Source organism: Ooceraea biroi, chromosome 3, assembly GCF_003672135.1.
Source record: "Ooceraea biroi isolate clonal line C1 chromosome 3, Obir_v5.4, whole genome shotgun sequence".
Lineage (NCBI taxonomy): Eukaryota > Metazoa > Arthropoda > Insecta > Hymenoptera > Formicidae > Ooceraea > Ooceraea biroi.
Window position 1 is genome coordinate 2,423,005 of NC_039508.1, and position 25,428 is coordinate 2,448,432.

Below are 25,428 nucleotides of genomic sequence, written 5' to 3' on the forward strand. Positions count from 1 at the left end.
TTTTCTCAAGGTAGCACTTGAGACTTTTCATAAGGCTTCTTTAGTGCGGTTTTAGATATGAGTTTCAGGTATTGAGGTCGATGATAGGCTCAATTTCCAGTGATTTTAGATTCGGGCTTGCTCGTTGAGAGAACAGTTTGCCTACTGGTTCACGATTGATCGTTCGTATCAAGATAGAACTCACGGTTGCCTTCAGGAGAAAGCTCGCGCGCACAGCGGCACTTCTGGCCGTCTTTTCTCGGTCGTTCGATATTGTTTCCCGAATTTCGCCAGTCGATGTCGGTCGCGAGCGTGTAATTCTCACAATAAAGCGGGAATCAGGTCACCGGCGTTAATTCGCCGATCCGCGCAGATTAACTTCCAGCGGAGAGACGAGCTTTGACCTCCTCCGTGTTATTTCATTTTTCATTTTGCACCGCAGATCCGCGTCGAACAATCCGCGGCGGCGTGCGCAAATTGAATTTCGTTCTTTCAATCTTCAATCGCCGCTTTTTCGTACTCTTCCCCCGAATGCTGGATGGATTGTTCATTAATTCCCCGCGTTTCATCACGCGGCGGTGAATGTGCCTTCCCACGAATCGACGACTGTTGATTTCCTTCTTTGCTACGATGATCCTGTTTTCTTGCTTGTTCATATCGCTCGTAATGATGTAATGGAAAACCGAAGCAGCGGAGGCACGCTTATCAATCGTTTTGCTACCAGTTCGATCACAGGATTCGGTCCCGAAAAGTTCCGCACTTTATCCTGGCGTTCTACCGTTCGTTTACCTTACTCGTTTACTCTGAAAATTTCGCGGCGCGCGGCAACGTCCGAAACTACCTTTCTCAGAAAATTTTCCAGGAAAACGGGGGTAGCGAGGGCGGACAATCGGATGAAAAAGTGGAAGGTAATTTTATAGCTGTTCCAGCGCTCAAGAGAGCGCGGTGGCACGAAGGTAACTTCTTTTTTTTCCTTCTTTCATTTCGGCGGCACGTATGCACGCTCCTTTTAACAATGCGGGTTCATCGATGCGTTCGCAACGGGTCGTTTCATTTTTAACATCGACCGGCCTTCTCTCTTCCCCTCGCTCCTCTTCCCGCTTCCGCCGTTTTATTCTCCGTGCATCCTCGGCGGTGCATACGTCGGTGTTGCGCATCGAATATGCACAAGCGAGAATATGCGCATCTGCGAGGTCACCCCGTTTTTCTCAGCTCCGCTGACGTGAGAAACGTCTTTCGCCACGACGTGCATTCACACGGAAATCCGCATCCCCGCGGCGGTGAGTTCGCGAGGGCGCGCGACTTATCGCCGCGACCTCGGCCGCCGCAATTTCCGGTCATATTTCTCAAGTATTTAAGAGAGAGAGAGAGAGGGAGAATGGCTCCTCTTCAGGGAATTCTCCAAGCTGCCTCCGAGCGCCGGTGGAATTACTTAGCGCGCGATACATTTCCTGCAAGCGGAGTGCAAGTACATTTCAAGCGTGCTATTCAGTCACCCTCTCTCTCATCATCGTTCCTTCTCCAACTGGCCTGCTCAAAGTTTCAGGTAAAAAATATTGCCGGGGTGCAGTTTACCGCGTAAAGTTCCCGCGCTATAACAGCCACCCTCGGCAATCGTACGATAAATGAAGTTTGGCGCGTGTCGAACGCACGGTTGGCGAGATTACGCCAACACAAAATGAACACCAGCCATTTTCTCGACTGTGACTCACTCGCGGAGATTAAGTCTCCGAGTGCGATGCGACTATGACGCGACATTTAGAAGACGATTACTGCGGCCGCTGCGAATCGACTGCGAAACATGATAAATTCGCCACGCGTGCAGACGACAGTGCGTTTTTCTTTTCGCCGCTCGGCTTTATCGAGCACAGCCAGTAGTGGCGTTTCGCGAGTCAATCCTTGTCGCGTGATATCTAAAATTGACATCGCTCGCGCGAAAAGGGAAAACTGCTCGATCTCGTAATCCGATCGTTCCTCTCGCGACGAATCGTCGTTCCTCGGGCGCGAGAACGCGCGGAGAAATTGCGGAATGGATTCGCCGAGTTTTTGGCATACGTCGCCGAGAAACGTCGCCGGAACCGGTGGCTTCGCATTTCGCCGGGGTGCTCGCCATGAATACGGATGCATAGTATTCAGTGGCTGCGTCGCGGTGCAAAAGCGGCGACGAGTCGCCGGGAAAACGCCCGGTTCCTGGGCGTTTTTCGGGTCGCCGGCGGTACGAGCTGCGAAATGCCGCGGCAGCGACGATCGCGACGTCCTTCTCCGCACCGGCACCTACCTACTCAATGCGAGTAAATTATTACGAAAGACCGCCGATCGTGCCAAAAAGATGGTTCCTGGTGCCGCGCCAGGACACCTCCGCGGAAACCGTCATGTTTCTCGCGACACAATGTAAAATTCGCCCGCTCTCCGAGAGGCCGGGAATATCTGCCGATTGCTTGTACGAAGGCGCAATGCTCATTTTTGCGTATCATTTCGCGATTACCTATGGTACGTATCGCGCATGGCTTTGTGTTCAATGAGGGAACATCAAATTCAAGATAATGCGTGTGCATACACTCGGCGTTTTTAAACGCGGTAAAATTTCGCGCAATGCGGGCTTTGATATGCATTCGTTCGTACGTATCATTGATTTGTCTTTGTGTCGTTGCGCGCGTGAGAGCTTGAAAATTGGAGATATTTGAAAGCTTATCTCTCTTGACCGTTCGTAACAAAAATACGCGAGTATCAGTTTTCGGATAGAATTTTAATTCGAAGCGACACTTCCGTGCCGTTTCAATAATCGCTCGTCGCGCAAAGGTAAAACGTGAGGGACGAGTGACGTCAAAAATGATCAGCTTGCAACGGAATAGTGTCCTTTGACGCGGGAGGAGCGCGGGGAAGGGGAAATAGAAGAGGAACAGGCGTCGAAGGGGAAGAACGACGACATTCGCAAACGAGCTCTCTTCACTCTCTTCGGCATCTAAATTTAGCCGGTTATGAATGGACCGACTCGTCGTCGATACGCGACGCTGATCCGTGCGCGTGCTATTAAGTTGAAAGCGTGCTCGCGCGCGAATTCACCTCGACGTTTGAAGTAAGGGCCGCGCGAATCGGCATCCTGCTTTTTGCGCGAGATGAAAAAAGCGAAGCGTCACTCGAGTTGCATCCAGATTATTCCTACGTTATTACATTCGTTCCGAGGAATACGCAGCACCCCCTCTCTGTTTCGCACATTTCGCGACGCTTTAGCCCCAAATTGCCTCACCGCGATTCGGCAAAACGCGGCCATTCTTCCCGCAGGCGAATAATAAATCACGCTTAATTGCCAATGCGCAATCATATTTAGTCATAATTAATCGTGCCGGGATGTTGATTGCAGTCGCGGCTCGCTGCGATTCCCTATCGATTCGGCATGCGTGCGTGTTATTTGCATACGTTTAACAAACGGCCCGAAGGATAGCGCTAATCCGACTGATCGCGATGAATAACGTACAAGGAAAACGAGGAATAAACGCAAAAGCGCGTCTTATTATCCCCTTCGAGAAAAGATCATCTGACAAATTGGAGTCAAGTTTTCTGTCATGACATGTATATTGAGTTGTATATATTCGTCCCGTTTGTTCAGCGTTTTTAATAACAAATGCATGCTACAATCTAATACATGGAGAGGCGTATGTGTGTATGAAATGAGTAATGACTGTTCACCTTGTGTGCACTGCCGACGCAGTTATAAATACGGGAGCATTTAATTTAGTTTGTATCTAGTATCATATAATATGAGCGTTTAATTGCTTCGAGATAAATGACGGCTCAAGTTGCTCACGTGTCTTGAAAGCGCGGCGAATGGATATCGCATGTACGACTCCGGTGACTGCAAATAGAGCGTAGATCTTGGATCGCGGTCTCGGTGGAAAGAGATCGATTAGTCATTTCCTCATCTTATTTGGAACCGTTCCATGCGTTGCATGCACTGGCGCGAACGCGAGCGCAAAAGCTGGAATGCATTTCCGCGCGTAGCTGCTGTAACTATGCGTGGAGAATCATTGACTCGCGTTACGTCAACCGTGATCGAGGGAGATGCATCATGCTCTCGCGGGAAAGTTGGAATCACGGAATCTGAGCAGACACGTACATCGCTGAGTCGCTCTGTTACTAAATTCGCGGCGCGAAGATCAAAGGGCGCGCAATTATGGCAATGTCCAATGAGAGAGATGAATCAACGATTGAGCAGACGAGCGCAACACGTTTTTCTACGTACAAGCGATCAGATACGAGCGACTTTTTCGCGGATCGGTACTCGAGTAACACGAAAAAGACCCTCTTTTTCGTTTAATTTTGTGGACTTCGATTCGGGACACGGTCGTCAAGATAATTAATGGGAACAATTACGAAGTCACGGAAAAAGGCGACGTCGAGTAAACTTTTTATCAAATTGATCTAGAAAATTTCTCGAAGGATTTATCAACAAAATTTGTCAGCTATGGCGTGTTCTATGTAGAACTCTTTCGCCGATGCATTCTCATGCATTTTTGCCCCCGTTCTTCCTTTCGCCGAGCGATTATATTAATTTCTCCCTTATCTACCGTAGTATAGCCGCGCTGACGACTTGAAGCGTGTTACAACGTCGATCTTCGTTTCTTGAGGAGGGCCACCTAGTTCTTTTTCCTTCTTTCCGTCCCGCCACGCCCTTCCTTTCGTTTCCGGCCGAAAGCTTCTAAAGTTCAGGAGTCAAAGCCAGTCGCGCGTCGCAACGCTTCAAAGAGCTTTTCCGCCGTACTCTCGACGTCACAACCGCCACGTCGTCGTCATCGCCGTCATCGTCATCGTCATTAGCGTCGTTGAAGCGAAGTTTCGTGCTTTTACCATTACGCTTTGCGCGACACACGCGCGTCGTCTACTTCGCATCGCGCTCGCAGTCGCTTATCAAAGTCAGCTTCGTAATTGGGCAGGTTTCTTCGCGGGGTCCAAATATTATACAAGCTGGAGCAATTTACGTGTAGCGGGAGCTTCTACACGCTGATGGAACGACGCGTATCATCTCGCGATGATAAACTGTACCTTAATTGTCTCATGATGTATCGTTGGCCTGCAGTTCTGTCTCGACAAACTCGCTCGCTGTGATACTTGATGAGTTGTTTTTGTAATACGGGAAGTCTGCGTTTTTCGGTGCAGGATTTTATTTGTCCACGTAACGCCAAACGCGGTTATCCAGAGGCGAGCCAATTGAAAATCAATAAAACTTGATCAGGCTGTCGCGCTATTCAGTCGGCGTGTCGAAAGAGCTCACGACACACCGGGGCCATGAAATCATTATTGCGCATACACACGCACGTGCATGTAGCTGCATACACGACACACACGTCACACGTATGATAACTTTTTATATCATTAACTACTGCCAACATCGCTCAATTAAAACAAAAGAAAATAGAGACAGCACGTTGATAGCGAAAATCTTCAAAATATGTTGCCGCGGACTGTTGCCGAGCGAGATTTTGATAACCGAATGCTAAAACTGTCACATTCACGTGAATGGACTCACGAGTCTCGGTCTCGTGATGAGAGCTTCGGCGAAATAATCTCAGAATAGCACGACGTGATTCGACGAAGGTCCGCGTCTTGAATCGAGCGAGTTTCGGGAGGCAACAAAAGCACTGCAGTCTTTCCCAACGTGGAATTAAACTAGGTGGCATAATTCCTGAGAAACGCAGCCGCGGTCGAGCTCTCGCATTCGCGTCAGGCGCGATCTCGCTTTCGGATACTTGCAAAATTGGCATTCCGGTAACGAACTAATTAATTAAGCAGGCTTTAGTGCAGCTATCATCCAATCGCGAGTGCGCATCAAACTGGGCTGTTTCTCCGGCAACATTTCCATCCCTATGATCTGATTAATATCGGCGCAAGATTGCGACCGGTCGCCGCGCGATTGCAAAACTTGCATAGATACTTGCGTATAAACTTGCGTATCTTGATTTAATCGTAGCGGATCAAGAAAATTATCTCCAATTGCTCGCCGTGGATCGCCATGGGACATGGTCGATGATTCTCTCGACAGGGAAGCTTAGCTTCTCTCACCGTAGCGGTGCATTATCATCCGCGACTGACCGAATAATTCATGATGAGAATTGAGCATCAGTGGTGCGCGCGTTAGTTTGCAAGGCAAACGACGCCATGCATTCTAGTCATGTGTACATTGCGATTTTCGTCACGCGACTGTATTATCGTCTCTGTTCGTAAACGTCGTCGTGCTGCCGTTTGATCTGCGTGGCTTTATTGCGCTGCGCTCGAAACAAACGCACCGTGCGAGCGTGGATAGCGTTCGCGGCGTGCGTTTTGCGATTACGCGCGTCTGCAGCTTGCGTTTCCCGCTGGCGAGACGATCAAGCTCGGTAAACAGTCTGCCGCTCTGAGCTTTCCGACTTTTTTTATCGGACACGCGATTAATCGGGAGATCGGTCAGGGTGCATCGCGGCATTGGGCGATACTCCCGCGAGCGAGCAGGCAAACACGCCGAAGACCGCATCATCCGCTTACGCTTGACGGTGACGTCGCGATTACGGAATGTATCGCGCGCGTTGGGTCGACGTAAATGCATACGCGCGCGATGTGACGGGGGGAAAGCTGTCGGTGCTCGTACATAAATATATTTACCCGTTCCTCGCGATATTCCAAGCAGTTTTTCAATATGTATACCCGAGCGCATTTTTTTACCGGCGTGCGTTAATGCAAAATAGAATTCCTGCGTTATCGCGCGATATCCAGCCTCCCGCTCTCAGACGGAATAGTATCGATCTTTCGCGGTCGCTGATCGAAAATTGCGTCGCAGTCTCTCTTATTTGCAAACCGGTATTTCTCGTCTTGCATAAACTTACGGACAAAATACGGAACGAAAGAACGACCAAAGGACACGAGTAGATTTCAGCGACTTGTCCTTGCCCGATAGTCCTCGCGATCACGAGTGTAAGATCTGGAAAGATAGTCGAGACTGACAGGTCGTATAGAGGATCGGAAGGAAAACAAGTTGATCACAACGGTAGGAGTATTGGCCGTACAGCCTAAGACCTAGGCGTGTGAACCAGGGATCCCGGAGAGTTCGAGTTCAAATCTAAGGCAGTCTCCTAGTTATTTTTCGCCTCTTACAATTCAGAAGTGGGATCAAATCCGCTACCCCTCGAAGACAGTTGAGATTCATCCGCTACCCCTCGGAGAGGAGGGAGTTGAGAAGCAGCTGGCAGGTAGTGAAGCCTGAACATGGAGGTCGGGACGGACTCAGAGGAGTGAACCAACATGGAGATTGGGAAGGACTCAGAGGAGTGAACCAACATGGAGGTTGGGAAGGACTCAGAGGAGTGAACCAACATGGAGGTTGGGAGGGACTCAGAAGAGTGAACCAAAAATGGATGTTGGGAGGGACTCAGAAGAGTGAACCAAAAATGGAGGTTGGGAGGGACTTAAGTGGAGTGAACCGACGATTTGGAGACATTCGGGGACGAATGTAATGTCAGGCTGGCCGAGCTGTAAGATCTGGAAAGATAGTCGAGACTGACAGGTCGTATAAAGGATCGGAAGGAAAACAAGTTGATCACAACGGTAGGAGTATTGGCCGTACAGCCTAAGACCTAGGCGTGTGAACCAGGGATCCCGGAGAGTTCGAGTTCAAATCTAAGGCAGTCTCCTAGTTATTTTTCGCCTCTTACAATTCAGAAGTGGGATCAAATCCGCTACCCCTCGAAGACAGTTGAGATTCATCCGCTACCCCTCGGAGAGGAGGGAGTTGAGAAGCAGCTGGCAGGTAGTGAAGCCTGAACATGGAGGTCGGGACGGACTCAGAGGAGTGAACCAACATGGAGATTGGGAAGGACTCAGAGGAGTGAACCAACATGGAGGTTGGGAAGGACTCAGAGGAGTGAACCAACATGGAGGTTGGGAGGGACTCAGAAGAGTGAACCAAAAATGGATGTTGGGAGGGACTCAGAAGAGTGAACCAAAAATGGAGGTTGGGAGGGACTTAAGTGGAGTGAACCGACGATTTGGAGACATTCGGGGACGAATGTAATGTCAGGCTGGCCGAGCTGTAAGATCTGGAAAGATAGTCGAGACTGACAGGTCGTATAAAGGATCGGAAGGAAAACAAGTTGATCACAACGGTAGGAGTATTGGCCGTACAGCCTAAGACCTAGGCGTGTGAACCAGGGATCCCGGAGAGTTCGAGTTCAAATCTAAGGCAGTCTCCTAGTTATTTTTCGCCTCTTACAATTCAGAAGTGGGATAAAATCCGCTACCCCTCGAAGACAGTTGAGATTCATCCGCTACCCCTCGGAGAGGAGGGAGTTGAGAAGCAGCTGGCCGGTAGTGAAGCCTGAACATGGAGGTCGGGACGGACTCAGAGGAGTGAACCAACATGGAGATTGGGAAGGACTCAGAGGAGTGAACCAACATGGAGGTTGGGAAGGACTCAGAGGAGTGAACCAACATGGAGGTTGGGAGGGACTCAGAAGAGTGAACCAAAAGTGGATGTTGGGAGGGACTCAGAAGAGTGAACCAAAAATGGAGGTTGGGAGGGACTTAAGTGGAGTGAACCGACGATTTGGAGACATTCGGGGACGAATGTAATGTCAGGCTGGCCGAGCTGTAAGATCTGGAAAGATAGTCGAGACTGACAGGTCGTATAGAGGATCGGAAGGAAAACAAGTTGATCACAACGGTAGGAGTATTGGCCGTACAGCCTAAGACCTAGGCGTGTGAACCAGGGATCCCGGAGAGTTCGAGTTCAAATCTAAGGCAGTCTCCTAGTTATTTTTCGCCTCTTACACGAGTATCGGCTGCGACCGGGATATGCCAGCGGACACGCCGCCGACGCGGACCGCCGGAGGATTATTCGGGGCTCTGCAACATCGTCGGTTATGCAAATAAAGCGTTAACCGGCCGTGACTGTCTCTCCTGGCCCCGCCAGGCGTCTTGATCGAATCCTACGCCGTTCCGTTTACGGCATTGACCGCCAGCGATGCGGCTGCGATAGTCGGTGCATAACATCGCGCGCGGTTATAGTCGCACGAGGATGAATGCGGCCTGGCGTTCGCTCTTGCAGTTACGAAACCGAGCGGAATCGATACGTTCTCGCCTCTTCCTCGCGTCTGCTCCTCCTCACCCCGCGACTCTCCCCGCGTCTCTCTTCTTCATTCATGAGTCGCGCACTACCGGGCAAACGAGGCCTCATTCATCCTAATCGACGACTCGTCGAAGAAGTCGTTCACGATGCATCGAGTGATCCACTGCGACATCCAACGACGCGGAAAAATAATAAGGAGAGAACACGTTTACGCGCGCGTGTCGCGCTGCATTTCCACTGCGATTTCTCTCCGCGTGGCGCGAGGGTCACGTGAAACGTCACGCGCCTCCGTTTTATTAACGGGCCACTAATTCCAAGCTCCTTCGGAAGCGTGCTCTCCATCTGGCCCGATTTATTTACCCTCTTCTTACCCCCGGCGCTCGCTCGTAAAGAGGATAAACGTGACAGGATCGTTCGGGACGGAACGCGATTTCTCACGGCGCACAGTGGGGAATTTTGTCAAAAAGCTGGTCAAAAATCGAAAAATGAAGTTTCGAGTTAGGGTCTATTGTCCTTGAGAATCGATAAAGGACTGTTCCCTGGATAGAATCCCGTTGCCCTTAGTCCCCTACTATTTTAAGTCGAGCAGGTATGTCAGTTGAAAGTAGGCCTTTATGGGCGACACACGTTTCTCACGCATTGCGTGAATATTTTCATTGAACTTTGAGTGTTAATAACTTTGTAAATAAAAGTGATAATCAAGTTCTGCAAAATGGATGCTCTTCCTGGAGGATTGTAGATTTTTCTTATTTACATTTTTGAAATAACGCTTGTCGTGTTTGTTTTACGACACATAACGATAGTCCGACAAAGTTTATATTTTCCTAAATTAATATTTACTTCGTGTAGACTTTAGTTGCAGATCCCGCTAGATCCCGCGTTCTTTTCTTTTTTATCTTGTAGTCTATACTATTAGCAACTAAAATTCACAATAATTAGCTGCTACTATCTGCTACTCTTGTTATAAGGTTATTACAACCACCTTATTACTTTTCTCGATATATCTCGAAAAGTATTCGAAATATCAAAAAATGTTTTATACAAAAGTTTCATGGTAAAAACGCCCGTATTTAATGAAGTTAATAAAATTTTTGAAAAATAATTGTTTACCTAAATTGTTTACATAAATTTTTGAAAAAATTGTTTTAAAACATTATTTAAAAAAAGTTTTGTTGATGTCATTAAATAGAGACATTTGTACCATGAAATTTTTGTATAAAACATTTTGTAACATTTTGTATTTTTTTGTTCTTATTTTTTTTAAACTTATAAAAATAAACTCTACCCTGCACCATTATTAAGTCTAACATTATTTTTCCAGACATTCTCGAATCTGATTCGTAATCGGCAACCCCAAACATTCATTGATATCGATATTGATGAGTATTTCATGGTTCGCTACACTATATTAAGACCGCCATTTTGTTTTTGCAAATTTACATATTGGATTCGTGATCAGCAACCTCGAAAACATAAGTCTACCAAGTTTTGTGCAAATCTGATGATTCCTCGATTTATGGCCACGTTTCAGCGAAAATTCCCCACTGTGCGGCGCGGGGGTGCGGCGAATTGGGGTGATTTCGCCCGGTAAATGCTGTTTCCCATCAAGGGAAACATTTCTGTCACGAATGTCAGTTGCGACAGTCTTAACGGCGGAGATTCGTTCGCGAAAGTCGGCCGCCTCTCGCTGCAACTCGCGCGCTGACACGTAAGGCAAACGTTGTCGCGATCGAGCGTCTTGTTGGACGTTCCACCCCCATGTCTGAACGTGTCAACGGTGGTGGAAGGCACACGTGTACCCGGTGCGCACAGATAATTACATGTCAACACCAGTACACAACGAAGCGCGTTAGGGTGTAAGGGTACCTTGCACCCTGACCCGCCTTTAACACAAGGGTGGTCTTGATCATATGCGCGTGCCAGTCTCCGTCATCGACGTCTTGTTACGTGATGAACGGGCGAGTCGAGATGCCTCAGCATGTAAAGATCAACCGGTCGATTTGCATGCGGAACGATCTATCCTTGCTTGGTCAAATGATTTATTGCACTTTTAACGATTTGTTATTATGCAATGTGTTGACCTCGGAAGAATCTCGCCATTCGATAGCGCTGGTATGTTTTGCGAAATACTTTCACGACTATTTATTTATCTCAATAATTTCTACGCGCCGTTGTTATTCTTTCCAAAAGCCTGTTCGACCAAATGACCGGAGAAATGGAAACGGGCTCAACTGCCCTTGTCAGAATGTCGAAACCAGCGGAAGCGTGTGCACAACTCGCGATGCGTTCTCCACCGTGTCGATCTGTTCTTTCTCGATGATCACTCGCGGGCGCAGGTGCGTGGCTGGAGGCTGTGAGATCCCCCGCGGCAGTAGCGAAGGTAAACTCCATTCGGTACCGTCGTACATCCGTTTCGTCGGTGGAGCAAGCGAGAGAGAAAGAAAGAGATAGATAGAGGGTCGAGAGATGAGGTGCGCGTGACAGAGGAGTAAGAGGCAAAGAGAGAGAGAGAGAGAGAGAGAGAGAGAGAGAGGTAGGCTATGTGGCGAAGCATAGCGCAGCATAGGCAGCTATCGTGAGGTACGCGGATCAATATTCCGTCCGGTCCATCCTCTGACCCCCATATCTCTTTTCCTCTTACTTGCGTATCCCGCCCTCCGTCGTCGTCGCCGTTGCTCTCGTCTCTTTCTTTGCCTCCCTCGTTACACACCCCTCGTTCCCTCCTCTTCTTTGCCGGTATCCTCGCTGCCGCGTCGCTTTCTTCGCTTTTCAGCGCCGTCACTCCGCCTCGAATCTATGGGCCCCTTCGGCGCCGTCGTTGCATCACGGCCGCTAAAGCGAGGTCGGCGTGTTGCGTCCCTCTTCCTCTCTCGTCCGCGTATTTATCCGGAAAGTGAGTCCCGCGAGGGGTAGGCTCGCTCTCCGTCGTTTGAGCTCACGAGTTCTCCGCTCGGCGATCGGCACTCATTTTTACTATTACGACGACGGCAAAGCTGCCGCGCCGTTGTCATCGGCAATCGATCATCGCGAAGGGCGCAAAATACGGCAATAACGCGCGGCTTGGTGACGTATATATACGTGCGTAACATTGGCTTGATTGGCGGCTATATTTGAGTGCGCTCGAACAACGGCGATCGCCCGCGCAAATTAAGCGTTCGTAAGCGTAATGACGCGAGATTGCGATAAACGGCGCAATTATCGGGAAGTATAATACAAATGCCAGGGATTATTTATGAGTTATGGATGTGTCGCTTTAACTGCGGCGTTCCATTTTAAAGGGACTTCGGAATTGCAGCTCCGCTTTGTAACACGCTGCGCTATTAGTTACGCTCCGCCTTACGCGGCGACCCATATTCTGTGTCCTTAGTTTCGCGCGTCTCTGCGCTCTCTTCCAGTCGTTATTTCGTTTCCGCCTTCCCTCGTCGTCGTCGTCGTCGCACTCTTCGCGTCGCGGCGCCGTCGTCCTCCTCCTCCGACTTATCGACCACCGAACTACACAGATTTCGACTGCCAAACGACGGTGTCGAGAGGGTTGCCCCTGCGCAAAGTGCTTCCCTACGCTTCTCTTATTTATCTCACTTTTATTCCCTCGTCGATTTCCCATCCCGGTACCTCGCCACGGCGTGGCTTGCGATTCGTGGTCGCTGAATAAATCATTTAGCTAATGTATGAGTTTAAAAAAATATTTTTTCAACTAACGTATCGCTAGCATGCTGTCCTCTCTCCCTCTTTCTCTCTTGCTCTCATGCGGCGATCCTTTTTTTTGCTTCGCGTCGCTGTCTTCGTGTCGATTCGAATGGTCGCTTATCCATTCACGTCCATCGAGTCACCGTCAGCCTGCTACTTTCCTTTCGACGTATGCCTGGAAATGGCAGCTGTCGCATCCACTGTCAATTATCGTGTCGCGGATTCTAAAAGGTTGGCTTTACAACCACATCGATTCCGGCTCGACATTGATCGCCGCGCATCTATAGATTCCTTTTCTCGTTTTCTCTCCTTGTCCCGTGATCGGATTTATCATAATGGGACTCCCTCAGATTCATTAGGCCGAAAAAAAAGATTAACAGAACTGTCGAACCGACGGATTGCTAACGACTACTTTTTTATGCTCGAACTTGTCCGCCTACAAGGTATCACCTCGATCACCGTCAAGCTCGATTTATAATTTGAATCTTTACGAACGAGCACGTATTTGCAGCACATCGACGAATCCTTAACGTAATTATTTTCCGAGGAGGGCAACGGTATTGATCCACGCTGCCGCTGACGGATTCATCGATAGCGAGTTCGGTTGAGTGCTCTGGAAGAAGGATCGTCAGGTGCGGCGTGCTCATAATACACCGTGCGAAGTCCGCGATCATTAATATTCGTGGCCCAAATACAAGTTCATCGAGTTGGCTAAGTAGGTCATGGAACTGGTTTCGGCGTCCTCGGTTATTTAACATACTGCTGTTCGCCCGCGAACGAAAGGATCTGGTCGGAATCGGCGACAAGTTGCGAGAAAGAAGAACCGCTCTATAATGTCTATAATCTATAATCTCTAGCTGAATAATGTCGAGTTCTGCGACATCAGCGTGCGCAGATACGGGCTGATAATCAGACGCGATGACGGCGATCATCGCGATACGATGAGCGTGTCTGTCGGTGTGGCGTAGCATCAAAATTGCGCCATAAACGTAGACGAACGTGTAGATGTACATGCGGCGTAAACGTCGAGCGATCCTCTGCCATGTTTGCGTTGAGCTATTCTGGACAAAATCAGATTGCCAATCACGCGACGCGGACGACGCCGACAGCGTGCGGGAAACTCGCGGCGGATTGCCGGAATGTCGACCGCGCGGAAAAGCGGCTGATCGTGCCGACCGTTCCGTGTATCCCAATGCGCGAGGATTGCCCCGATCGTAATTGGTAGATTCCGCGTTTGCGCATCCAACTCACGGAGATCTGATAATCGCGGACCGTGCGAATCGGGCGCTTCAGCGCGGAACGTGCATGCACGCGACTGATCTCTCCGCTTGATCGTTAATAAGAAACACGTACATAACATGCGTCTTACATTTATGTAACTGTGCAAAAAGATCGCTGCTAATTGCAGTTTCGACGGTGCTAACATTTGCGTCGCGCTCGAAGTTACGGCATCACGAGGATATCGCGCACGAGCGTTTCTCTCGTTCTCACGATCGGTTCTTGATACGCACGCGTGCAGGTATTCCATTTATTTTTGCGTTTAATTAGGCGCCCGCTCCGCGGAACGCGGGACACGACGGAAACGGTCATTTCCGACATAATGCAGAGCGACAATAAATGACGCGCTAATTGCGCATTGTTCGCATTGTGACGAAACTTTAAAAGGATTACGTTACACGTACTGATTCCCGCGGCATCCAGTTCGCGAGTTATGCTCAACAATCGTCCAGACCGAGTGTTTCGATATTCCACTCTACGGGAATCCCTCTCTATCCCCACGTAAATCGTGCAGCGATCTAGTCTCGATCAGGCAAAAACAAGCCGCTCTAATAATCCACGCAATTCCACATTCAATGAAACATTCAAGCATGCGTACATGCGAGCATTAATTCCTGGATATTTTTTTGAGTTGTATCCGAGTGTATCGATTTTGCCGTGTCTCGCATGCTCGATAGTCTGATAAAAACACTGATATCACGCACAAAATGGATATTGATCAGGGATTCTTATCGACTCTAGCAGCTACGCGTTAATTTGCAGAATTACAGACGTGCTTTCGTATTTTGCCCTCAGTGTTTGCGTAAACGACCGTTGCTACCATTTTACCGTTCCGCACTCGCGGCAAATTGCATATTGCTGACGTATTGTACCGGATTTGCAATCACGATAATGACCGTTGTATGTAATTACAACGTCGTTACAATAACGTTGCCTCTAGACATTCGTTCGAAACGCCCGCGCGAACGAACACAGCAGTGCGCTGGCAATTTCGCTGGCAACGCGCCGCTCGCGTTCGCACGACAGACTAGTCTTCGGCATTCACGATTTTTCGGCGAGACTTGAACGGAATCTCGCGCGCGTAATCAACGTTCTCGCGATCGTGTGCACGTCCGTACATCTCGTTCGCGCTAATCGGCCTTCTCTTCTTTTTTACGTATTCGCGACGCCAAAGCATCGGCCGTTATATATCAATCTTGATTAAACGGTTCCCCAGTTTTCGCGACCGGGTTACCAGGTATCGACTTTCGGAACTATCGGTTATTCGAGCTTTTCCGGGCTTTAGATTGAATATTCAGATTAGTTGTTGCGCTGGAAACCTCACGGGGAAAATATACTATTTGTCCGTAGTTTCTAGCGCGATACCGGAGATATCAAAGGCCTGGAAAAAGTGGCTGCGCCACGTCAGATTGTCTCGTTTCATCTCCAGATTTCCTTAATGCGTTTACGCTCCTTAGTCCCCCGGCACATTCGCTTACGGCCGCGGGACCCACGACTGCCTTCGGTCGATAAATTCCGCGGCGGAACGTTAAGACGGACTGCTTGAGGAATGCTTTGCGTATTATCCGAACGGAACGGGCTCTTGAAATGCAATTATACGCTTCCTTTATTCTCCGGACGTGCATCTTAAACTAAAAATGTCTCCGCCGGTGAACGTAAATCAAAACGACAAAGGCACTTGCGCGGTCGATGAGCAATTATCGTTCGCTGCGAAGGAGCGTATTTAACAAGCAGCGCTTACCACTGTCCCTAATTACATAGTGGACTTGATAACTGGTAGCATCACGTGACGAGAAATAGCGCACATGGAAGCTTGATTGGCTGCTTCTTTTGGCACTTGGGACTCCAATCTAGTATATTCTTCTCCACTCGGTTGGCACGCGATGATGGTGGCACAGATACAACAGCGACTTTACAACCGGTGCGCTATACGAGCTTCATAAAACGGTGCGTGGAGGAGTTTAACATCGAAGGCTGGAAGAACAGACGTTATTCACAATTTCCGCGTGACCGTCCGCGAGAACGGGCTACTCCTTAAATATGGACGCCGAACAACAATCGCTACGCTTGCCCGAGGGTCACTTGAGTCAGTCCTACGTCTCTCACGACTGCTTCTATTCGACGTCCAATTCCGGGTTGCTCTCTTCGTCGGTCGAGTACTTTCCCTCGTTCAACTCGGCGACGCCGCGGGCCTCTCGAAAGGCGTTCCCGGACGAGGAGTTCAACGGCAGCGACCTCGAGACACCCGGGAAACAATCTGAGGAATCCGACAAGGAATTCGAGCGTGAACTCTCGCGGACGTTGAATCGCACATTTGCTGGAGAGACGAATCGCGCGCGGCCAACGTACCGCAACAACGTGAGCCCTGCCATCCAGAAGATCATCCGGATGATGAGGATGCCGTGCCTGTCGACGCCGTTGGCGACGACTCCGACGAAACGTGCCTTCTCGGCTGGCCGACTCGACCATCTGAACGACAGTTTCGAAGACGAGGTTAACGATGACTCAATCTGCATCCTAAGAAGACGCTTGGACAGGAGCTTCAGCCCGGATGTTGCGTCCAGGAGACACAGTATGGACGGGCAGCTGTTGAAAACCATGCTGGCAAAAGAGAGGGACTTTTCGATGTCTCGAGTAGCGCAGAATATCTCGTTGTCGACCTGTCAGTCGCGTGGCCTTATGGACGCGCTGGCGGACGACACGGAGCCGGTCGTGAGTGCTTGCGAGATGAAACAGTCGCCGCTATGTATCCAGATGGTGGAGAAAGAGAATGAAGTGTCGTCGGAAGATTGTAATCAGGTATCCGAGTTGTACCTTCTGCTGATGACGTCGAACAGGAACCAACGTATGAAAAATGCGGCTTTCGACAGACGTCGATGAAGAGGAAGCAGAAAAACGTTACTATTTAATTTTCTCGAGTTGAGTTTATATAAACCTTGACGAAAGCGTGTGGTGTCTCTGATTTCATTGATTAATTAAGCTAGTACTTTTAATCAATCAGGTTGTCCGCATCGTCAGGATGCACTGTATATATTGGCAAATATCGGTCGGCTATTGGGTCGGAAATGATATTATCAAGTTACGTTAGTTAGGTTGGTATAACGAAAGATTTTTCAGGATTAACGATAAAATGAAAAGCGAAGTTTTTATCAGAATATAAGAAATAAAATGTTTTAACAAATAATAATATTTTAACAAATTAGTCAGATACGCACGACGTACTAAAATGACGTTATCTCTTTCGAAAGCTAAACGTCGGAAAAGAATGCATTAATTATTCAAAAATTCAATTTTTAAACTATTTGCGATTTTAGCGAGGAAAGCGATGTCGATTAAACTTTGTACTTCAACATCTATTTATTGTAAACTTCGTAATGTCCTAAATCGGAAAATATAATACGAAAGTCTTGAAATCATTTTTAAATAAATGTATTTATTCTATCGTTAGTTAGTTTGATAAATCTATATGCATCCTGGAATCTTGCGGCATCGTTTACCGCAGGTTTCATCACAAACATTACTTAATTGCAACGCAAAAAAATCAATTACTGCTCATTCAATTTACGTGTTCGGTTCCAACGCTTAAGCTAAACAGTCACATGAACGATTTTGTAGAAGACACGTTTCACGAGTTTCAAGACATGTTCTGACAGCACCATCTTCTGGCGTTAGTGAACATGTATATCGATCGTATCGATTACGTTGTCCAATTAGATAGATTTCTGCGATTTCAATGTCGCAACTGATGGCTTTACGGCTTTCTCCGCTTAAGGATTGATATCATTTATCTTATTTGCGAAAATCGACTTTTATCGATTCGGCATGCCTGACGAGAATGTTTACGAGCGTTCTCGTCGGGTTCGGTGACGGCGCTCGCTTCGTCAAGCGGCGTCAATAGTTGTAATAACTCGCTATTTAACTTAATGTCACGCCCCCGTCGGTTTTAATCGAATGTAATTCGCGCTCGAGCGGCAGCAGCTTTTAACGGTCTCGCGCCCGTAAACCTTCGCAGGAGAATTACGAACGGAACGAGAGAGAATTTCAACGAGAAACGCAGCGCGCTGCTGTTTTGTTAACGAACAACGGACAACGTAGAAATTTCAAAAACGGGAAACAGGAGTTGCTCCTGGGCAGTTTCGTGTGACGAAACGCACGCACCCGTCATGGCCGACAAGAACCAGAACACCGTCGCGCTCGACGATGGAGACGTCTCCTTCATCGGCATGTACGCTTCGCTGAGGTCTCCAGAAGAGAGCAACGTCTCTTCGTCGAGCGTGTATCTGACTCCGTTGGGGATGGACGAGTCCGACGATTTGGAGGTAACGCCTCAGTCGCAAACCGCTGCAGCGAGCCTGACATCGAATTTCCAGCAACGAAGAACCAGGGACGGTTCCGCGGACGATGCGCGTCCGTATTCGGCGGACCATCACGAGGACTCGCTGGAGTACGCCGAAACGGAATACAGAGTACAGGACGTGTCGGCGTCTTCGCGCACCGAGCACGTGGACTCGCTCAGCTCGTTCCAGCCGGAAGCGATGCCGAAAAGCGTGGCAACCACGCGGAAGGGGGAGGAGAAGGAAGACATCGGGGCGCGGACGGGCGCGAAGATGAAGGGCGAGCTCACCTTGGAGACGGAGGAGCCCACCTCCGATTACTCGACCATGGAATCGGAGTCGATCGTCCTGAACGACGAGGGTGCGTCTTCAGCGATGACGTCTGACGGCGCGATCGATCGGTCACCGCCACGGAGCGGCGCAAATTGCGCTCAGGAGGATGCGGTGATCGCTGGCTCCGTGGAAGCGAACGCGACTGCCTCGGTAAATGATGATTCCACCAGCTCGCACAATCGACCGGACGTTCTCGAGGACGAGGAAGTGTTCGAGACGGATACGTTCGACGGTGAGTACAACGGGAACACTGATCCGATGCAGCGCTCCCTGGAGAGGATGCTGATCAGGGAACGGCAGGACGGTTGCTTTCGAAATCGTTGGTTGAAGAAGAGCAAGATGAACTTGAGCTCGCTGATTTCGCGATGCCGGTCGCCCGAGCGATTCGCTCGGAGGAAAGTCGCGGAGGAAGATAAAAGTGTGGAGGCGACGTTGGTAAATAATTTCGAGCGGAAGAGCCCGATTCTCAAGTTGCGATTGGCAAAGAGGGATGACGAGCAGGTCCAGACAGCTGAAAGGCCGAAAGGTAACACGTTTCACCTTGGCGGGCAAATAGGCGATCGTAAGTAACGGAAATAACGTTGGCGTGCCGCGCGGCAATAACAACGATTTCAACCTTCAGGGTCGGGTTTTTCTATTGACGATACAAGCGAGCAGTATTGCGAAAATATTGTGTGTTGCCTCATCATCGCCAACCTGTTACCCGCTTTCGTAGCCGAAATTGTCGAGATGAATCTTGTTGAAGTCTCTTTGAAGGATTGCTCTGTTTGTTAAATCGTTAATCCGCGATAATAAATATATAAACGCGGAATCGGAGCTTCCGTGCTCCGCATAGCTATTTCCGATTGTTGCCGTTTCAAACGATAATACATAACACGACTTTGCTATTGGCACACACGCGCGCGCGCGCGCGCATGTAGATGTAGAATAATTTGAAATACAACGGTGTAGGAAGATGATACGGCTGTCGCTCGTTTCGCGGAATAATCATTTCGGTCGGCGAAATAATTCCGCAATGAAAATCTCTTGGAAAACCGCGTGATGCGCTATAATGGTGATTTCAAACCCGCCCTGACGATTCTGCGCGCAATCATCGAGAGAATCTGCTTCTCGTGATGACGTTATTTTTTCAGCCGCTACTACATCCGCACGAACACTTGAGCAAAGATACCGTAACGCCTGATTAGTCGCGATTAATGATTTCAGCGATTAACGATCCGCGCGATCGTGTTTCAGGCGCCACGGACAAATATCGTCGGCAACTGTTACGCAGCCATCTTACGTAATTGCCCGAAATTGCGTTAAACGCGATCACATTTTTCTACCAAGTCCCGTGATCTCACCGATTCCGTAAGTGCTTCTGAAATTCGTCCACGTTTGCCCGCAATAGCGCAGAAACGAGCGTGCACGAGCAATGGACTCTCAGCGTACTTTTCGCGCAGCGTATTTACGCTGCACGTAACGAGAAAATGAAAATGCGATTCCAGTCCGTCCACGTAAATACTTGCGAGCGCTGCAAACTGAATGAATTGAATCGCGTGTGCGAGGTAGGGTACTTTTGAATTGTAAATCCCGCGTCGCTCGGTCGAAAAACAGAAAGGAAAAAACGGCATTACACATCTCGGCACTCGCAGCGGCTCTTTCATGTATATACGCGGTGCACGCTTGTTAATTCTTACGACAAGCACGGTATCCGACTTCGCGCGCCGAGGCGTTCGATCAATATTTAGGCAACATACGTCGCGTGTGTGCGCACCGATTTATTTGCGCGACGAATCGCTTTGTAGCACCGCGTTATCTCGTAAAGAGACGTTAATTGTCAGTTGGGATTATACGAACGGCTCAGCTTTAATTAATGCTCCTGCTCTGTGCGAGTCTTTACACGTATTTACTCTCTCGGCAGCGGGAAATCTACGAGGCGTCTCAAAAATATTGCACTCTTCTCAATCGGAGATTACGCGCCTAATAGACAGAAAAAATTGAGGTCTTTGAGATATTACACGCATCTGCATATCCTCATAAGAGAGCTGTGTTCGATTATAAGTTTGATAAGAAAACGTCGTCTAACGCGTTTTAACGTATATTTAATATTGGGTCGTCCGGAAAGTTCGTGCCGTTTTTGAAGGAAAATTCAAAGGCAACATTTTTTTATGTCGATAAATATTTATTGACTTATGTATGCACCGTTTTGTTTCACAACCTTTGTCCATCTTTCACGCAACTGGAAGATTCCATTCTCCCAGAACTTCTTAGGTTTCTCGACGAAAAACTCCTCAAGGTGGTTTTTTATGTCGATCAAAGAGTCGAAGTTCTTGCCGCTAAGAGAATTTTGCAAAGACCTAAATAAGTGAAAGTCTGAAGGTGCAATGTCTGGTGAATACGGTGGGTGAGGTGGCACATCCCAGCCAAACTCCAACAATTTTTGTCGGGTAGTCGAAGAAACATGAGGTCTGGCATTGTCCTGATGGAACACGACGCCCTTCCTATTGGCTAATTCTGGACGTTTTTCCTGAATCGCTGTCTTTAATTCGTCCAGTTGCGAGCAGTACTTATCTGCATTTATCGTTTGGTTGTGTGGTAGGAGCTCATAATATAGGATTCCTTTCCAATCCCACCAGACACAGAGCATGACTTTTTTTGGATGAAGGCCGGCTTTCGGAGTGGTTAATGCTGGTACATTTCGCTTACCCCAGGATCTTTTTCGCTCTACATTGTTGTAAATGATCCATTTTTCGTCACCCGTCACTAATTGCTTCAAAAATGGTACGTTTTCGTTGCGCTTGTACAGCGAGTCGCAGATGGAAATGCGATCCATTAAATTTTTTTCAGCCAAATTATGCGGAACCCATACATCATAGCGACTTACGTGACCAAGCTTCACTACATGATCCTGGACAGTGGTTTTCGATATTTTCAGTATCTCTGCTAATTCACGTGTCGTGTAGCGCGGGTTATTCTCGATCAGTGTCTTGATTTGGTCATCATCAGTAGTAGAGGGTCTGCCCGAGCGTTCTTGGTCTTTAAGGTTAAAACCACCAGCTCTAAACTTAGCGAACCACTTACGTACGGTTCTTTCAGCTAAAGCACCTTCTCCGTAAACAGAACATATCGAATTTGTTGCTTGTGAGGCATTTTTGCCTTTCCGGTAATAGAAAAGTATCAAGTGTCTAAAATGTTCTTTGTTTTCTTCCATCTTCAAAAGAGTACAAAACTGACACGAATCAATTTATCTGAAACAACTTTTTTCCTAAAGATGCGTTGAAATGTCACCTTTAAGCATATGTATATAAATCGTAGGTTTTCAATAACATTGATATATTCAGACATGTTCCAACGCCATCTATTAAAAATCGGCACGAACTTTCCGGACGACCCAATATATACCGTTTGCTTTGTTAACAGATGTTCCGTTTCCACCGTCGCACAAAATGACAGTGGCAGAAGTCTTCGACGAACGAACAGGATCTCCGCGGCCGGAGGTCCTGAAGCAACACTTCATCGTCGAAGGTAGGATCGACGAGACTGCGGCTCTTCGTATAATCAACGATGGAGCCGCCCTTCTACGTTCGGAGAAAACTATGATAGACATCGAGGCTCCAGTCACTGGTGAGTGGAAACCGCGGCTTCAATTTCGTTAAATTCGCCAGTTTATTACTAACTAACCAGAACTAACGGTAATGATCCCGGCGATCCCGGCTGGGATCTCAGTAATGCGCGCTTCTCGGTATTGCGCGAACCTCAGTGTAAAATATGCGGTGATTTTAATTGAAATCGAAAATTGGGTGCGTCATTTCGTCCCGAGCGCCTTTGCTCCTTGATCAATTATCCTTAAATTAAGTCCGGCGCGACGGCGTCCTTTGTAGCGTCCGCTGATTGTTCTGGAAGCGCGGAATAGGAGAACGTAATAAATCCCACCCTCGGCTACTTCGATCGATTCGGTCCTATTTCCTTGTCCCGTTCACAACCCTTTCCACCGTCATCCTTTTACGCACGCACCATTGAGTTATTACTTTCCGCGTCGCCGCGATACAAGTTTCATTAGTGGGATTAATTCCACGCACATCCATTTACTTACCTACGAAGAAACATTTCGTCGGGCTATTAACGACTCGGCTGTGAACCGTCGAAAAGCATTTTTCACATAAAATAACACTCTCCGCAGTCCAACCTATTTCTCAATTGACGGAATATTTATTCGCGTTTTTTCGGAGAACGCCAATAACACAAATCGAACAGCACGATAAAGCATCGGCTTTAATTCTCCGATCGTTAATCATCTTCTTTAATGGAAATTCCGTAAATGTATTTTTTTATCTTTATAAAACAATTTTTACCGCTTGTCGAATCTCTGCGGTCTGTATTTTTCGCGTTGCATCTATCGCGCTGCATATGCTCCTGCCCAGAGATCGGTGGCCGATGAACCGGCCTTGAATTTGTCCGCGTCAGTCGGCGACCGGAAATCGGCGGTGGTCCCTCTCGCTTCCAACATCCGTCTCGCGCGCTTTTTCGTTTCCTCGGTGCCTGCTGCATCATCCGTCGTTCCGCATCCGTCTGATGCGTCCTCTCGTGCCGCGGTGTAATTCATCTTTCCACCCAGCTCTGAAGCTGCCGTCTCCGTTCCCCGATTTCCTCTCCTTATCCTCCTCCCTGTTCTGTGCGATGCGGATTCCCATTCGACAAGCAGACGCCTCGTGCGCCGCGATTTCTCTCTGTCGTGCTGCGTTCCTTCTTTTTCCCTCCTCGTCCTCCTCTCGAAAGCGACACGCGTGCCAAAAGCAGGCGAGGATGAGCTGCCGCAGCGTGCGCAGCTTTGATTTCGGACAGAGCGGCGACGCGGAGAGGGATGCAGCCCTTCTTCGTCCGTTGGCTAGATATTTGGAATTCGCTTCGGGTCTTGGCCTCAACGGGCTCTGAATTCGTTCGAGAACTTGTCTGGAAGGAGGGCACGGTCGATACGGCGTCCCGCAAAATTCCCGAGCTTCGTTGACTCGCTTGATGAACTGCGGTACGTATCAGGAAAGGAGGAATTAATCGGAAACCAAGGAAAGGGCAGTGACCTATTGAAAAAGCCGATCGACGGTCACGCCTTGCACGAAAGATTGCTGCGTCTACTTCGAAAATGATTTTCAAGGAAACGATTGCTCCGCGGATTGCTCGCGATTAACGCGCCACGAGAAGCGATTTTTCGGGGCTGTTGCCGCCCTTTCCGCGTCTTGCCTTCGATCGCTTCGCCAATTCTGCGCAGTCAACCGGCCGACCTGGCGATTTTCATTAAGTGCGACGTTTCGGATCACTGACGGGGGATCAAATTGCGCTTGGATAATTGGAGGAACAGGTCGGGGGGCACACTGAAGTCTTCCTTTGAAGCGACCGGGTTTCTTTCCGCTCGTGGGGCTTCGCGGCGCGCGTTTCTTTGATCGAAGAACGTACAACCCGCGATTGTTCTCAATCACTGGGCGGCACGGTCCTTGCGCGAATAATTTGCAACTTGGATCTCTTTCATCTGCAGCGTGGGAAAAGCCATAGGTAGACCGCGACGAAAAATACGCACTCTGATTGCCGACTCGCGGATCTTTGAAGTTACTAATAAGTTGTCGGCAAGTTCCCAGGAAAGTTTCAGTCTCGTTTCTTTTTGGGGCGAACGCTCCTCGAACCGGAGTTAACTCTTGACCCGTGACATCAGTTCGCCGTTAACCAATTAATGTCGGGAAATATTATAGAAAATCTGACGTCCAAGACGGCTTTTGGATATTTTAATTGATTGCAGGAACGAATCGCTCGGACGTGGATTTTCGCGGATGATTAGCGATATGATTATTTGACCTCTCTCTTCCGAAAAAATAGCATTTCCGTTGGAATCGACTGGCTCATTTCAATTCTCTCGGCCGCAACTTTCTTGCTCTCGTCGCGTTGCAAACTGGATAAAACAGCGCGTTACAACGTTGCATAATCACTTCGACGTTGCATTAATACTCTTTCGCTCTCTTTTTTTCCTCTCTCGCTCTTCTCTTTTTGTTTTACGCTTCGGAACGGACGAGTTCCTTTGTTGCGCGCGACCGTAAAGCTTTACTACTGTGCTTGCGCTTGCGTGCCCCTGCAAAGAGTTGCGACGTGACGCACGGGTTATCGTCAGTGCTGAAAGTTACCGCGAAAAGCACCGATCGTTAAAGAAAGAAGCGTTATCTCGAGAAAAAAAAAGGAAAACGCAGAAAGCCACCATGAAAACTGTGAAATAATTCCTTTGCATTTTAGCGTAATTTGATCATCGAGCGTCGTAGCACGCGCGCGCGCGCGCGTTTCGTTCGCGTTAACGTTAAATGAATACGAGCCGCCCAATCTAATTTTCTCCATTCGAGATTCCGTATATTGATATCTTTGAGACTCGGATAAGGGAACGACCGGCAGAATGTCTGAAAATTGCCGTAACCGCGCTGCCAGTTTCTCACTTTGCAGGACGATTGCGAGATGTTCCGCTCGTTCGCCAGCAAGGACCAGCCTAGCATATTGTTTCATCGGATTGTTCCGCTCGCGGCGAGGAAAACTTTGATATCGGTATACTTTCGTAAAGCAAGGCGAGACTGCAAATTTGCGTTCGATCGGGAATCCGCTCCACTTCAGTCGCAATTATCCTGCCGCTATTTTCGTCGCGGAGGACCAACTTGTTTCTCTTCTGTCCCGCGGAAAACCGATCGTTCGCAATTGAACATTTAAAAGGGAAAATCTCGA

General features: G+C 48.6%; 1 protein-coding gene across 13 annotated transcripts in view; it reads left to right on the top strand.

The window, feature by feature from the left end:
* LOC105281324 (serine/threonine-protein phosphatase 2B catalytic subunit 2) overlaps positions 1-25,428 on the top strand; it is a 111,508-nt gene that overhangs the window by 16,331 nt on the left and 69,749 nt on the right. For 11 of the 13 annotated variants that reach the window (XM_011342449.3, XM_020032304.2, XM_011342451.3 and 8 more), the window contains exons 1-2: positions 17,714-19,228; positions 22,105-22,308. In XM_011342449.3, the coding sequence (XP_011340751.2) occupies positions 18,199-19,228; positions 22,105-22,308 (1,234 nt within the window). In that variant the 5' untranslated portion in view covers positions 17,714-18,198. Of the gene's footprint in view, positions 1-17,713; positions 19,229-22,104; positions 22,309-25,428 lie in introns of those variants that run through there. The other 2 variants (XM_026968607.1, XM_026968608.1) reach the window with 1 other exon arrangement.